General features: G+C 43.8%; 1 protein-coding gene and 1 pseudogene across 4 annotated transcripts in view; one reads left to right on the plus strand and one right to left on the minus strand.

Moving 5' to 3' along the window:
- DNM1L (dynamin 1L) overlaps nucleotides 1–16,942 on the minus strand; it is an 829,340-nt gene that overhangs the window by 428,114 nt on the left and 384,284 nt on the right. For all 4 annotated transcript variants that reach the window (XM_086952767.1, XM_086952765.1, XM_086952764.1 and 1 more), the window contains 2 exons: nucleotides 14,355–14,475; nucleotides 2,894–3,025 (listed from right to left, as the gene is read on the minus strand). In XM_086952767.1, the coding sequence (XP_086808893.1) occupies nucleotides 2,894–3,025; nucleotides 14,355–14,475 (253 nt within the window). The remainder of the gene's footprint in view (nucleotides 1–2,893; nucleotides 3,026–14,354; nucleotides 14,476–16,942) is intronic.
- LOC147733868 (transmembrane channel-like protein 7 pseudogene) lies at nucleotides 10,690–13,052 on the plus strand (annotated as a pseudogene).

Consider the following 16,942-nt stretch of genomic DNA (forward strand, 5'->3'; position numbering starts at 1 on the left):
ACAACAACCATGGCTCCCCGCACAATTACCAAACTGTAGTTCAATTGTAGTTCATTTGTTTAGGAGCGCTGCTTCAGCTACAACCACAGCACGTCTTTACCTTTAGTTCTTGGTTCTTGGTGGAGGGGCTCAGAACTCGAGGCTCAAGGATCACCCTCACTGCCCGCTTCCTCCTCGCCTCTTGCACGGGCCGGGACAGGGGGGCAGCGCCTCTGCCACCTTGCTTCCTATCTTCGCCGCAGACTCGTCCCACCTCAAGCACTCCTTGTATGCAGAGTGCACAACTAAGCAACTGAGCACCACACGCGGCACCCTCGCTGCCCGCCGCCTCTTCTCCACAACTAAGGAAAGGCCGGTCTGGGGGAGCAGCCGCTTACTGCCGCTGCGGCCCGCTTTTCCAGGCGCCTCTGTACGCTACCCCAGGCAACAGGTACTGTGTCCAATGTGCAGGTGTAGGTGTGCCTCTCGCGGCCTCAGAGAACGGGGCTCTGGGCTCGGGCTTTGGGCTCGGCACTCTCTGCTCCTGTTCCGACACCAGCCCGTCAACTTCGCTCGTCCCTCGCTCCGTGGAGCGGTCTGCTTCAGCGTCTCTCTCCGCGTCTCTCACCAGACTCTATGGTAGCTGTACTGCTGTGCTCAATAGCACCACCCTTTGAGGAGCACCGAGGCACGACAAGTCCTCTGAATTCCTCTGCAGTCACTACGGACTCTCGGACTACATGGACTGGAAAGACGATTTTCCAGGTCTGGCTATATTGGGGAGCAACTTTTACTGGGGAGCGACTTTCCACCGTGTTCACATATATTTTGTGGCTCCTGCCACGATGGAAAGGTTCTCACAGTTTTCTGCCACGTTATGCAATTCAATTGCCGCTCCTGCCGTGAAGAAAAACGACTTGTTCTGTCGTGATGAAAGCCAGGACGGCCGCCCCCCACAGCTCATCCGCTCCCTCCGCTCAGGGAAGCAAGTCGTGACTATCGACGTACTGGAGGGCTCCTGTGGTCCCTACCTGGTCTGGGGATACTTGTTGCTGCTTGCTACTCCTTGCTTCTCCGGCTCTGCAGCTCACGGGAGACTGCACGAGTGAGCTGCGATCTGCAACCAAGCAAATTTCTTCCCCCTCCGCTCCTCTACGCCTGTCTCCGCTCAAATGCCTGGAACACTGGTAACTTTAAGCGGTACACTGCGGGCGCTGCTCCCGCCTCTACCGCCACTGGATCATTGGTTCGCTGCAGACGGGCTGACCACGGGCTAACCACGGGCTAACCACGGGCTGACCACGCCCCCCCCCCCCCCGCCGACCGTTAATGAGAGCAAGGGACGGACAAATGCGGCGGGATGAAGCAGGTAACCGAGGCCGTTAGGCGGAGACAGAGCAGGAGGGAGGCCGGCGTCTTCATCGTTCTCGTCGTTCTCAGCTGCAACTGCCGCTGTGCCGCTGTGAAACTACGGACTGGATCACATCAAGAGCCACTAACCCTTTGCACACCTACAAGAAAAGTATGCCATTGCGGAAACAGAATTTTATTGATATGGTTAAATTAAACACGCACTTCAGAGCACGATCCCCCTAGGCAGCGAATTAGCAGAATCTTCCCCCCCTTGAAGACAGACTACATGGACAAAAAAAGCCATATTACAGGCCGACCGTAAACTGATTAATAATCAACCTGACCCCATGGTAGCAATACGGGGGAAATGGCAAACAGACTTGGGAGACTTGGGAGACTTAGAGGACTCAGACTGGATGGACGCACTGGCCTCTGCCTGTGAGGCAGCAATTCCATCTAGATTAAAACTCATACAGCTCAAAATACTGCATCGCGTCTATTATCCCCGCACCACCTTGCACAAACTTGGGAACACATCCGATTCGCTCTGCCTCAGAGGATGTGTACAAGGTGGAACATTCTATCATATACTATGGGACTGTCCAAGCATTCAGACGTACTGGGAAAGGGTAAAGAATGAAATCTCGGAGGTAGGGGAGGCAGAGGTCCAGAGAGACCCCAGATGCTGTCTATTAAATATTTGGCAACCTACTGACTTAAACCGGGCGTTGCAGAACTGGGCAACACTCGGAATGACGATCGCTAAGCGCAACATTGCAAGGAACTGGGGTTCCGGGGTGTCACCCACAATGCAGAAATGGGAAAATTACATGGATGTCGCCATGGTGGCAGAAAGAACAGTGTACACACACAGAGGGTGTCCGAAAAAATGGTCTAGAATATGGGGAAAAGTGGAATGAATTCCGTGGTAATATTTGTGAACCTCCGCAGACGACATCTACCCCTGAAGATAGTCCATGAATATAGGGGGGAACCAGCAGACTGAGTAATGAATACGACCTGATGGTGTACGCAAGGAGGAGACAATGGGAGAACGGGTGTCATCTAGTGTAATGTACTGTATTATTAAGAGGTCGAGACAAAACTGTTGTGTATGCACTGTAACGTAAAGTGTACCAATTATTGCAGGTGGAGATGATTATTGTTAATTGATGTGCAAACTTGTATGACAATGAAAACAACAATAAAAAGTTTAATTAAAAAAGAGTGCATTCACTTGAGTAATAATGGCAGGGTGTGACATTCACATAAACTTCGACGGACCACTAAAATAATTGCCCATGACAATGAACCTTTTATCTTGATTCAAAAATAGATCAATAAACAGATTAGTTGAACAGCCTACTAGTCCGAGATGACCTAGCTCTACAGATTCAGAACCCTCTTCCTCAACACGTGATTAATTTAAGACCTTAAGCACTTCCAGAAAGTAATAAAGCCACTTGTTTCTAAAGATATTATCTCTAATCCCCACATTACAATCCAAGTCATTCTTAATTCATATGGATGTGATAAAATAAAAAGTATTGACAACAGTTACCTGTTAAGAGTCCTAGCAAGATACTTGGTTCCATTGCGAGTTGCTAGTGAGGGATATTTCTTTTGAAGAAAAGCATATTCATCCCGGATGGAGTCAGCTACAATTTTCTTATTATTGATGTCAAGCTGGCTCCTGAAAAATAAATGCCATTAAATACATACACAATATGTCATATGTGGGCCACTAACATTTGTGTTTTTTAATCTCATACGGAAAATATAACATAGGCACACATTTTGCTTTTATCTTTGGTTTAATGCTTGTGTTACCATGTCTAATCCAAATTGCGCTTGCAATGTAACCACTACTATTCTTGCTGCAATACTAATTGACAGATTTCAGCATGACAGAGGCAATAAGAAGCTTAATTTGTCCCAACTTGTAATGAAAACAAGTTCTTAAAATCAAGAAAATCTCTGTGGTGAATAAAGGAAAATTAACTGTGCAGCTGTAACCCAGAATACCTAAACACTATTAACACAAATGTATTACTTCTTCATTTTGAAAGGCAATGCTATGCACAGTGTTATGGGTAATTTCCTTAAATCACTGGAAACATGCAGAAGAAAATCTGTACAATTTTGCTAAAAGTAGTCTTAAACTCACTCAACAAAATATATAAATAATTTGTTTCACAATCACTACAGATTAGAGATTCTTACTTGATAAAGAGAAGAACCGTATCCAGATATAGGCAAATGTATACACTTTGGCTTCATCATAATATCAGAAAGCTAACAATCACTTCCTATTACAGCGAAAGCTCATCTACAAGATGGGAAATTTACACTAGTGTCACATTTAAGTTTAATTGTCCAACCAATTTCAATACATACAAATAGCCACCGTCAGTTGATAGGCAGGTGAAAATAGTTTCTTTCTAAACGGTCTTCTAACAAAATAGTTCGTATACATCGTAAAAGTGCTCAATGATCCTGCAGATGTACGGGACCGTTTAGTGATTACTAAGTACTCATGACGGAGAACGGATGTAATAACACTTCGTTCCACTGCTACAATATTTCAAAATCCATGTGCTTTTTGGAAAAAAATATCAGTCATCCTGTTTTGTCTTTCAGAGGTGTCTATAGAATTTCTAAGCAAGTAACACAAGCTTTACTTCACATTAATGTACTGCTGTCAACATGTTCATGTGGACATATGTTCTCAAGTATGTAAGCAGACTTGTTAAAAAAATATATATATTAAAAAAAAACTATCAGCAGTCAGTTACTATCACTGGAAATTTTATAAATACAAAAATTTATATTTATTCAAAATAATAGTCCCTAAGAAAATGCAAAGACAAAATGGTGAGAGAAAAATCACAAAGAGGTTTCTATAGATATGGAAGATGTTACATTGGAGGCATTTGTTTGTAGCCTGTAGTACTGTAAATTCCCATGCTCGGCATACTCTAGTGTTGGGCTCTGACGCTGCAAGTTGTTTTTGTATAAACAAGTCTTTTCGAGTCACAAGATTGTCAACTAGAGGGGGGAGGGTCGCAGGCTATGTACATATTTATTTTATCTCTTTATAGTTTTATATAGCGTGACCGTGACCCTTGGGGATCAGAGCGCTTCACAGTTACATGAGGTACATTTGGAATACAGCGGGTATAGCAGCATTAATATATATAATATTCCGGTACATGTCTTTCTTAGCCATTTCAGTACTAACAATTTTAGGAACTGTTTAATGAACAAGGTGTATAGCCACAAACTCCATAGTTAGTACGTTTTTCACACACTGAGTGAACGTAGGAATGATGCGGTGAAAAGGTAGAAAATGGTGACCATGTGAATGGAGCTCCAGAGTAGGAAATGTTAATATTATAGACATGCAAAAAAAAAAAAAAAGACTCAAGAGAAGGGTGGGCGTATTTGAACATACATCTCTACAAGCCTAGAACATTATTTTACAAAGTAACATTTTTCGTTCATAGCATGTGCTGCTGTAGCTACACATGCTCTGCACAGACTATAAAGCAATACTCCCAAAAGCGGTGCCTAGACACTGGATGATTCCGATGTCTAAATAAAGTTCTTAAACTTGGCCAATCTTAGCAAGCAGATAGCAGGGCTTAATTTGAGCCGTTGGTTGCAGGTGAGGCTTACTTTTCTCCAGCCACCCAGCGCAAGAGAGAAAAAAAGAAATGGAATAAGGAAGGTAGCGAAAGATTCAAAGACATTGACAAAGGAAGAAAGCGGGGATAAAAAAACAAACTTGCATGCATGAGATGAAGATGTAGGAAGTGTGTGGTGGTGGAAGAAAGGAGGCAGGTGGTGGAATCCAAACTACACATCCTTGGTATTAACAACCCTGTCATTCGTCTGCACAGTACTGGGCTTCTGAGAAAACTTTGGCAGCACATATTTTACAAACTAAGCACTCACTGATGGGCAAGAATATCTACCCAGTAGTACTTAGTAAAGGTGTGTGGGTTTGACGATGATGCTGCTCTACAGCTATGGGAATGTTCCCTATAAAAGCCCTTGAAGCTTCCTTCCTAATAGAGTCTGGCCGGGGGGAGTGGGGAGTACTCCTTTGGCAGGAATAATGTTTGGATACACATAAATATCCATCTAGCTATACCAGCTTTTGATATTGGGTGTCCTCTATCAGGTTTAGCAAAAGCGACAAATCTGTTGAGATGGAATGACTTAGTTCAGCCAGTGTTGTACATTAGGGCTCTTTTAACGTATAACATGTTATGGGCACTTTCCACAACTGAGTTGGGTGAAGAAAGAAGACAGGTTGCTAAATTATTTAGTTGAGGTGGAAAGGAGAGAGAACCTTAGGGTCAGTTCTAAGTTCAACCCTATCTGCATGAACCTGGAGGAAGAGTTCTTGAATAGTGCGGGCATGTAACGTACTTATACGACGGAGAGAGTTAATAGCTACAAGGAAAGCTTCTTTCCAGGATGGAAACTGCAAAGGACATTAGAGCAATGGCTCAAAAGAGGGACCCACAATATTTGAGATTACAATATTGTGATTCTAAAGAGGGTAATGTGGAACTCTGGGTGGGATAACCAGTTTATGGCCTTCCATAACGGCTTTAATGTCTGGGATTCTAAAAAAGGGAGACTGTTCCCTCTTTTGCACGTTTCGAGCCATATGGGTGAGGTGTAGGCATATGGAGGTGTACACTAACCCTGACTTTTGAAGGTGAAGCAATTAACAGACAATGTCATGGACCTCTGGTTTAAGAGGGCCTGGATGTTTGGAGTTGCAGTAGTGAACAAACCTTTTCCACTTTGCAGCATAGCATGCTCTAATGGCACCTACGCAGGCTTCCTTTTGGATACACATGCACTCGTGTGGGAAGCTTAGAGTTCAAATCTACGGCTTCAGGCTCCAAACGGCTAGATGGAGCTGCCTGAGGACGTTGTATCTGATCTTGCCATGTTGCTGAATGAGAAGTGCCAGTCTGTAAGGGTGCTTCTCTTGGGGAGGAATAGACATCTCAAGGAGAGTTGAGAACCATAGTTGCCTGCCTCATTTAGGAGCCACAGGCATGAGAGTGCAGCTTCCTTACCATGTACTGAATAAGTGGGAGAGGGGGAAAATTTGGCAAATATGCCTGACCATTTCGAGCATTACCTATGGACTGTGCGTTTGGAAACCTGGAGGCAAAGCTTTTAGCATTTTGCTTTTTCATGAGTGGTAAATAGGTCTACTGGGGGAACCCCCAGCATAGGAAGTAAGGAAGTAGAATTCGAGGGTGAAGTTCCCAATTGTCGACTTGTTGAGAAGTCCTGCTGAGCAAGTCAACAAAGTTGTTGTCCACTCCCAGTAAGTATTCTGTAAATACAATGGTGAATCACCCAATGCGAAATCATTTGTACCAGTGCTGAAAGCTGAGGCGAGTTGCCTTGTTTCTACAGGTAGTACATGGCAGTCAAGTTGTCGGTTTGTATGTACATTACCTTGCCCTGAACATTTTGAAAGAAGGCCTTCGGGGCTAGGTGGATGGCAAGAAGTGTGAGGTAGTTAACGCAAACCCCTGCTGCTGGGGTGACCAGAGACCCTGGAACTAGCAAGCTGTGGAGATGAGTCTTGGTGATGGTCACTTGTGGAATGGGATAACCAAAGGGCCTGCCCTGCAACAGGTTGTTTCTGTTCCACCACTGAAAGCAGCTAGGAGTACTGGCTGGCCCTTACCGACTCTAGAACCTGTAGTGGATCCTCTGCTTGTGCCCACTGTTCCAAAAGGCATTCCCGCAACGGCACATATTTAGTCTGGCTTGGGGAACTATGGTGATGCAGGAGGTTATAATCCCTAGTAAGCACATCATTAATCTGACTGGAAGACGATTTGGCTGGTTAGGAAGCATAGCTAGCACTCTGTGGGAGCTGGAATAAGCCTTGCCAGCGATAGAATAGAGAATTTACTCTAGAAAGTGCTTAAAAGTGATAGTATTGAGAATTGACTCTAGAAAGGGCTGAATTTGTAGGGGCTGAAGGTGGGATTTGGTGGTTTTTACAGTAAATCCCAAACTGTGGCAGAGGTAGATAATGGCTGGAGTGTGTGTCTGCTGCTAGCCCGCGGTCTTGAGCTACCATCTTGATATGAAAAAACGTGTGCGTTTCCTTCCCTCATTCTTGGGTGGGCATCGACTAACACTGGGCATTTTGTAAACACCTTTTGGACAGTGGTAACCCAGAAGGTTAGTACCTTGACTTGGTAGTGTTGTCCATTTATCATCAAGCAAAGGTACCGCCTAAGAGCGGGATGGACGAGTATATGAAAATTAGTGTCTTTCTAATCTAGAGCAGCCATTAAATTGCCTTGCTGCTGCATGGGTATAAAATGATGGAGGGTTGACAGATGGAAATGCTCAAATAGAAATATCTGTTGAGGATTGGTCTGAGGGAGATGCCCTTTGTAGGGACACCAAACTACAGGAAATAAACTGCTCTTCCTTGATATTTTAAGGGTGCTGACTCTGGCCCCCTTGAGCAGGATCATATGTAGCTCTTCTTAGAGGAGGCAAGATGTTTGGAGCTTAGAGTGGGTTGACAGGATGGAATGTTTGGGGAGGTTGAAAGGAGCTCAATGCAATATCCATGTTGGATTAAGCTTAAAACTCAACAATCTTAGGTCATTTCTTCTCAGTGAGGAAAAAATAGTTGCAATATACCCTTGAGAGGTGTGATGTGATTTAGGGGTGATGCTTGACAAGTTAATGTTTTGAGGTGGGGGCTCCCTGTGCAAGGGCTTCTACCCTCCCCGTTCGACTTATTTTCCAGAATATTCCACTTGTGTACTCCCTGCCTGCTTGTTGATGTTAAGATTTCTGCAGGCCTTGGTAGGAGTGAGGCTGTTCTGCAGAAGTGGTCTTTGCTGTGCCTTTAGGCTGCTGCCTATTAAGGGAACCCATGATGGATGGCATCATAAGGGCCCCAAAACTCATAGCTATCTGCATGCATATTTTAATTTCTTCCAACATTTGGTTTACTTGTGGGCCAAAGAGGTGGTCACCTTTAAAGGGGAGATTATTCCACCTCTGGTTTAAACTGGGGATACGGACCCATGAGTGCCTTCATCGTACTAGCAGCATTCGATACACACCACATGGCATTCACATGATTTTTTAATCCAATACAATTTCCTGTCCCATCTTTCTAAATTGTTCTGGAATATGTAGTAGCAAACCCTACATCTCCTCTCACTTCTCTCTATTGTAGTGCAAGAAGAAACCCATGGAGTTAGCGATCAACTAATGTGTAGCAGCCCCCACCGCTGCCGCGTCAAATATTTTGATCTCCTTTTACAGTCGGGAAGCATACTCTGGCTTGTGCAGCAGCCCGTTTACAGGCTGTGTACACCACAAGAAACTATGGAGAAACATGTCCCATGATTTAAGTAGAATCCAAAGCAGATGGTTTGTAGTTTTTCTCCACTCTTGGAGTAACCTCCTGAGTACTGACAGGCCCTCTAAAAGTTTCTGTGGCATCCCCTTTAGCATCGGAAGAAACTGCATAAGGCGTTCAGAATAATCATTTCTACAACAAAGTCTTAAACAAGAATGATGTGCTTGTCCACCTTGTAGTAAGATGTAGTTCTCGGTATGATATGTGACTGCGTAGAGGCCCTCAGTGGAACTGGCTTTGGCTTTAGGTCTGAATCCCCTCGAAGATCTACTTCGTAATTCACCCACAGGTCTTCTGCAGGTGGAGGACAGAATGGTGCTTTGAAGTCATCAGGTTGGGGGGGAGGTATAGGAGCTGGTGCTGCTTGTATTCAAGAAAGATTGTGATGACATTGGTTGAGAATGTGAAGGAGTGATGACGGTGGGGGTGAAGGCAGATCGAGTGGAGGTGTGGAGGATGAAGATTTATGTAAGGAGAGGTATAATTGTTGTGTTCCTAAACCTCTTGAATTGTGGTGGAGTCTCCGCAGCAATATCTGGAAAGGGCTCCTTCTCAAAAGTGATCTGCTTTTTCTTTGCTAGAGACTCTGAAGCCTTCCGATTTTTGGAAGTGATCTTATCAGTATGGAGGTGGATGATAATGCACTTTTTGCCTTTCATCTACTTCTTCCTGCAGTCTCTCCATTATTGGTTTCTGGGAGTCATCAAAGCCAGCCAGTGTTTCTAGTACCAACTGCATAATGGTTTCGGACTGAATGTTGTGTTGATGCCAATATGTCCTTCAGCTTCAAAAGGTGGATTTGGCCTTTCTGCACAGGAGGGCCCACAGGAGTTGAGGTTTTTGGCTGTGTCCTGTTTCTGCTTCAATGCCTTACCGTAGTGCCGATGGCTATCTGAAGGCTGAGAAGGCACAGAGAGGCAGAGTTGAGAATCCACGACTGAATATCTGTGGCCAGTGAGGGGAAGTGTTCCAATATTGTGTGTCCTTTTATGAGGCTTATGCTGTCAGGATTTAGCCATACTCCTGGTCCTCTGCACTAACCGTTAACTTGGTTTGAGGGCAGGTGGTGGTGGAAGGGACTTTTCTCCTCCTGCTCTCCCTTCTCTGAGGTGCTAGAAGTAATAACCTTTGGGCTAGGCTGGTGTACAGGCATTTCCTCTTAATCAATGCCCAAGCAGATCCGCTTTCCTGAAAATATAAAAGGTGATGTCTGTACACTGCATGGTTCGGTATATCCACCATTGGTCTCTACACTGACGGAGAGATTTCTTGCAGAGGAAGACTAACCAGAAGCTACACTTGGTATCCTTGTCATCTGGAGACACACATTACACACCAGGCGCAGGACACTCAAAGAATATTTTGTGTCAATTTGAGAGCATTTTTGATGGGTGTACATTCCATCAGTCTCCACAGCACTCCATTCTCCAGAGTCAACAGAAGGAAGGAAAGTGTTGTTGGTGCCCTGTGTGTTAGGGACTGAGTCTTCTCCTACGGTCTCAAAGGTATTGACAAGGAGTAAGGCGGCTAGATGGAGGTGGTGAGGTAGGCCTTCTTAACCATGGGAAGGAAAGGTTTGCCACAGGGGGACGGATCAAAGCACGTGGAGTCCAGGAGCCTTATTGGCAAGTGCCCAAACCTGACGGCGGGGAAAAAATCTAATAATTGAGATGGAGCCCATGTGTACGGCCAACTAAGAAAAGAGTCACAGGCTTTGTCTGCGTTCGCAGTACTAACGGACAGGTGGGCTCAGGAGCCACTTGTGCTGTGTAGGTGCCCTGCACCCTTCGCCGTCCGCTCGAGCCAGCGCTTTGACTTCACAGCCCGGAAGTCGGAATTCCCAGCTCCATGGTCTCTCTCTCTCTGTGGGCGGGCGGTGGTCAGCGCCCGGGGTGAGGGCAGGAGGAGGTGGGGCTGAGCTCAGGCGGGACGAAGTCGGCAGAGCTCAGCATCGGTTTCCCACCGCCTGGCCGGGCTCCGCACTCATGTATCCCGGACAGAGCGCCTCCCAGGCGGGACGAGCCCGCGTACCCAACCAGCCAAGTCCCGGGAGCGACAACGATAACGAGGTTTTTCTACCAGAGGGAAGTAATTATCAGCAGGCTGGTTCTCTCTTACACGAATTGCCTAGTTACCAGTCCATTCTGAGACGGACAACTTCCTACCAAGGATCTCAACGACGCCGCAGCAGTACTCGTAGTAATAAAACCAGTAATTATGAAGAAGCAAATCAGGTGCTCGACCTCCGACCACTGAGGGAACATGCTCTCAGTATTCAGGAAAAAAGAAAGTTACGGGAGCTTAAGGAAGCTCAGTCTAAAAATACAACAGGTTGGGTGCTATGGAAAACAAACCGAGGGAAGACTTGGAGAAGATGTGGAGAAGAGGCGCAACAACTGCTCTCTCATCTACAGCTTTGGAGACATGACATTCGCAGCATAGAAGGAAAATTTGGAACTGGAATACAATCTTATTTCTCATTTTTGCGTTTCCTAGTTTTTTTAAATTTTATTATATTTATTATGATGTTTGCCTTTATCACCCTCCCTATCGTCATTTCCAGACATGGAATTTTTAACAGCAGCAACATTGTTTACAATGCAGACCCTATATGTACCGTGTACATTGTTGGAAGCAGGGGACTTACTTATTTTTACAATTACATCATTGACCTTCTTTCAGGCACGGGTTTTCTTGAAGCCACATATTTGTTTTATGGATATTACACAGTGGACATAGTGAGCTATGAAAACTACAACTACAGCCTACCACTTGCGTATTTGTTGGTCACCATTGCATACCTTTTAGTAAGCCTTCTGTGGATAGTCAAAAGATCTGTGGAAGGTTTTAAACAAAGTTTGGTACATGATGAAGATCGATTTCAGAGCTATTGCAACAAATTATTTGCCGGCTGGGATTTCTGTATAATTGATGAGGACACGGCTCAGTTGAAGCATAGCAGTCTGCGATATGAACTGAGAACAGACTTGGAAGAAGAGCGAGTAAGGCAGAAAATAGCTGAAAGGACAAGAAGGCAAACCATAAGCATCTATTTCATAAGAACAGTCTTAAATATTATAGTTCTTTCTATATTGGGAGTCTGCTTCTATGCGATTTACGTGGCAACTGTCTTTTCTCAAGGGTATAATAGCGTGCAGGGAACAGCAGCAGTGAATTTGGTCGTGGAGTATTTGCCCTCAATAGTGATTACCGCCACCAACTTTACCACGCCTATCATTTTTCAAGTGATTGTTCGCTTTGAAGATTACTCACCTGCCTTTGTAATCTGCATCACACTTATGAGGAGTGTCTTCATGCGATTGGTCAGCATTGGCGTTCTCTTGGTTTCGCTATGGACTCGGATCACCTCATGCTCTGTTGACAAATGTCTACCTTGTGGATACAACCAGAACGTTTACCCATGCTGGGAATCTCGAGTTGGTCAAGAAATGTACAAATTGATGATTTTTGACTTCATTATAATTTGTGCTTTGACGATTTTTGTGGAGTTCCCAAGAAAACTTATTGTCACATATTGTCCAAATAAATTGGTTCAGTGGTGGGGACTACAAGAATTTGAGATTCCTGAGAATGTACTAAATATTGTTTATGGGCAAACAATCTGTTGGATTGGAACTTTCTACTCTCCACTTCTTCCTGCAATAGCAACAGTGAAATATTTTATCATCTTTTACATTAAAAAGATAAGTTTAATGCAGAATTGTAGACCTGCAACAAGGCCCTTCCGAGCCTCCAGTTTCAAATTCTTCTTCCTGTTGGTGCTGTTAATTGGACTTATCCTGGCTTGTATTCCTGTGGGATTTGGCATAGCACAAGTTCCTGCCTCGAGAGCATGTGGACCATTTGTGAATTTCAGCACGTCGTGGGAAATTATTCCGTTTACAGTGAGCACCCTTCCTACCGGCGCGCAGAAATTCCTTTATGGGATAGCTTCGGAAGCTTTTGCTGTGCCTTTCTTTGTCCTCATTTGTCTTATTATGTTTTATTTTGTTGCCTTGGCTGGAGCTCATAAACGAGTCGTTCTTCAACTCCGGGAACAATTGGCGATGGAGGGCAGAGACAAGCTTTTTCTAATAAGAAAAATTACAGAAGCTCAGTCCGAAGAAATAAAAAGCATTAAAGGCATCTCGCATAGGAAACATGGGTTGCAACGCAGAATGCTTCAGCGCCCACCGGACGATATTGATGCGTAAAAGATATTATGTTGTCTTTGTCATAATCTACTAAGGATTCCTCTGCTGCCGGTTCTCAAGATTGCTCATTCAATCCAAACTTGTTAAGATGAATTTTTTTAGGACATACATCAAAATTCAACATGATACAACAGCACTAAAAATAAGAAAACAAAGGGTTATTTGTACGGTGAAAGTTCCAGCCGTCGCCTATTTTATGCTTTATCTTTTATAGTATGAAATTGTGTCCTTCAGAGAAGGGTTGAAGTTTCAGCGATCTTTTTTACTTCAAGACTTTCCCATTTTTACAGGGCATTTCATATTTTACCGTACACGAAAGTGGCGTCGTGAGAATAAAAATGTCAGTGTGTTCAAGTTTGTATACTTTCTTGAATTGGACTTCAAATGGAATGGAATGGAATGGAAGAGGATTTATAAAGCGCATGGCTACCCATGGGCGTCCCAGCGTAATGACGCAAGAAACCTAAAGAAATGAAACAAAAGCATAATGTGTTGGGTTTCCACTGCTCTTTTCTATTGCCTTTTATTTGTATATATATGATCTGTGTAGATGTACAAAAATGTAACTATACTAAGGTAATCCTGCGGTGTTCGATCTTTGAAGAAAGTGTGACTACAAGAAGACACCACCCGCATAAACCGCATGTCCCATGGATAAAAAAAAAAAAGAGGAAACCCCTCTGGAAAAAGATCCAAGACAGGTGAGAGATGCACAAAATTCTGCCCTGATGAAGGCCGCAGACCAAATCGTACTCTTTGGGTATAGGGTTTCATGGAACGACTATGTTCAATAAAACCCACGATTTTATTTATACCCAAGGGACCCTAAAAATAAAGATGCACCTTTGGGTATACCTAGAGGTGTTTTTAATCCAATCACTCTTATGGATCCCTGCATATCCAGCGTGATTTTATCTAAGAACTCCCATTTAATCTATGGTTGACTCCGCCTTGGTGGTACGATAGTTGCCAATGATAAAGCATGTCAAGATAAGTGAGTAGGAGTCTACTCCAATATCTTTTGATATCCCCACATCTGTGGATACTGCAGAGGTGAATACCAACTTCCTAAAAAAGGAGGGAATCCCTTTCCCTCCCAAAAGATAAAAACGATTTTTTCCTTGAAAAATTGTTTTGACTAATCAGTTGCTCGTGTGTGAGAGTAAGAGTCACAGGGTACCTCTTAACTCAAAAAGACATCTTCAAACAAAAACAAAGTGCAACGTCTGAGCCCAAAACTATATGACTTTTGATTAGTTTGTGTTTTTGTTAAATTATTTGGACTTTTCTATGTTTATTTACTATGTTTATTTATGTCTCTCTGGAACATACCAATTATCTTTAAAGAGTAGCAGCTTTGTGCTCACCTGTTCACCACTCCTATGATACCAAGCTTCACTGGAATGACTCTGCCCATAAGCACATCCATAGCATCTGTACCGGCGTCCATTAGGTCGAGCTTAGTGATGACAGCTAGGGTTCTGCGGCCTGGCATTGAAACAGGAAAAAAAGGTCTCTCACGCCAAAATAGAACAAAGCAGACCACATCATAAGAAAATTTACCCTTTTCACTTCATATATATATATATTTTTTATGCATAAGATATTTTCAGCAGAAAGATTAAAGTGGCAGAATTAAACCAAATAAAGAAACCGAACATACAGATAGGACAGATAAAATCCTGTAGTCCGCAATATCGACTAAAATCTTACTGAAAAAGCTACAAATATTTAATCTTACCAAAAGTTATAGATGTATAATAAACCATTTTAAATCATAATCAAATACTAATAAAACATGCGTCATTTAACAAGAGCAATAAGAGGGGTGCTGGATTTTGGGCTGAAGATGCCTGGCCTAGTATATGTACTATTGGTTTTGTGTTGGCACTACAGCTTCTTTCTGGGATAATTCCAGTCTTATCCATATCTAAAAGGGCCTGCATATATGTGTTGAGGAGCCTAGCAATTATGCCCCTAAAACATTTGTCATCTATGTTCATTAGAGAAATGGGACTGTATGTGGATCCAAATTTGGGATCTTTCCCGGCTTTGAGAATCACCAATATCACCGCCTCGTACATGGTATCGGTATGTTTAGAACTACCCAAAAAAGTTTTAGAGGCCTGTTAGCAGGGGGAAAAGAGCAGTTATAGGGTTCTATAAAAGGCTGAAGTAAACTCAGCTAGCCCTAGAGCCTTGCCTAATTGAAGCTTGCTTATTTATTTAGTGCATTTTTATAAAGCGCGGACATTACCCAAAGGTGTCAGAGCGCTGTACAATAGAGCCAGTTACGTTACAAGAGAACAGTGGAAACACAATGCAACCTTACTCCTCCACATATGTATTTGATGCAAGCGTGACACACTCCAAAGAGGATATGGGGGGAATGCAACATTTTTTGGTAATGGCCGTGGAAAGTTAAAAAGTTTGTCTCTTCTGAATTTGTCCCCTCTGCCAATTAAAGATCTGCGAAAAAATATTCAAATGCCTGTGCTACATCGCTTTACGCTTGGGCCTCTTCTCCACCCGGAGGGTAATCTGTGCAAAACTGGAAATAGGTATTGTCACGTAACTTGCATGCCTATAATTGCCCAGTTTTACTGCTCCCTCTGCATAATAGCTTTGTTTAGTGCGGAGATGTCCATATTCCCCTCGGTCAAAATCCAGAACTCTGAGCTGTTTACTGGCCAGTGTTAGCTGTTGCAAAACTTTATGCACTCCGCTACACTTGTGGTCACAGCTAGATCATGCATCTAGCCATCCAACTCAAAATGTTTCCATCCAGGTCTTATTAAGTCAGGCAGATATGGACCTTAAGGAACCTCTGACCACTGCCTTAAGCGTTTCCCCCATAAGAGGGGGAATAGGGTGATATTAGTGTCAAAAGCTGAGATGTAGTTGAATAGTCTCTCTTATCACTGTCTAGGCGGAGTTGTGTCGTAGAAGGTTATTGCTGAGCCTCCAATACTGATTCCCAGTTGGGTGCCAAGCGATTTTGGAAGTAATCAGGATGGGGGAGAAGGACTGACAGGGCTGAGCCTTCAATCTCAGCTCAGGTAATGGTGGCCAGAATTTAGAGAGAAGATACATAGAAGTCCAGCCTTGGGTATGCCTGGTGGGAGGCAGAATACACTTCGTAATCTCTGGTTGAGGTTTTCACAGATTGCCAGAGAACTGTCAGGCCCATATTGGACAGTCATCTCAGTCACTCAGATGAGTGCCCAGGTCCATCCCCTTCTTTAAGCTGATCTGTCACATACTGGGTCAGGGAAGTAATTAAAATCCCTCCCACCCAACCACATGATTAGGATCTCCCTGCCTGGACAGGATGCAACCAGGGAAAGGGCTTTAAGTATAGATTGTTCTTGGTGTTCATTAGGCTAATATGGGGTAGCTATAGTTTGCGTACTGCCATTTAAAGATAGTTGTAGGGATAATAGTATCCTATCTCAGCCATGTTGTGGAGCACCTGCTCTTTAAATTTATTAGCTAGCATGATGGCCACTCCTGCTTTTTTGAAGAGTCCCTAAGAAAAATGTTGTCTGATGAATGAATAGGATCACCTCCATTTTATCTTAAAGAGGGAAGTCTCTTGGAGAAAACGTGTCTCATTCAGTCACGTAGCATTAACAGTATAGCCAAGCATTTGGCAGGCACATTGAGTCCCCATACATTCAGACTCAGCACTTTAATCATGGAGTAGTAGCATGTGGTGTGCACAGTAACAGGGTTGCACATCGGAAAAGATGTGGCGGTATAGTAAATGAGCCCCTAATTAAACCCATTACTACTTGGAAGTTTGCAGACTGTAATAAACGGGGGTGGAGGGGAGAGAAACAACTGTTTGAACTGCCCCTCCTCTCCCACCCTAAAGGGAACAAAACAGGTAAATGTGAAAGGGTTTTTTAGAATGCGAATTACTGTCATGCCAGTCCTATGTAAAGGGCGATTC

The sequence above is a fragment of the Lissotriton vulgaris genome, chromosome 1_2, assembly GCF_964263255.1.
Source record: "Lissotriton vulgaris chromosome 1_2, aLisVul1.2, whole genome shotgun sequence".
NCBI lineage: Eukaryota > Metazoa > Chordata > Amphibia > Caudata > Salamandridae > Lissotriton > Lissotriton vulgaris.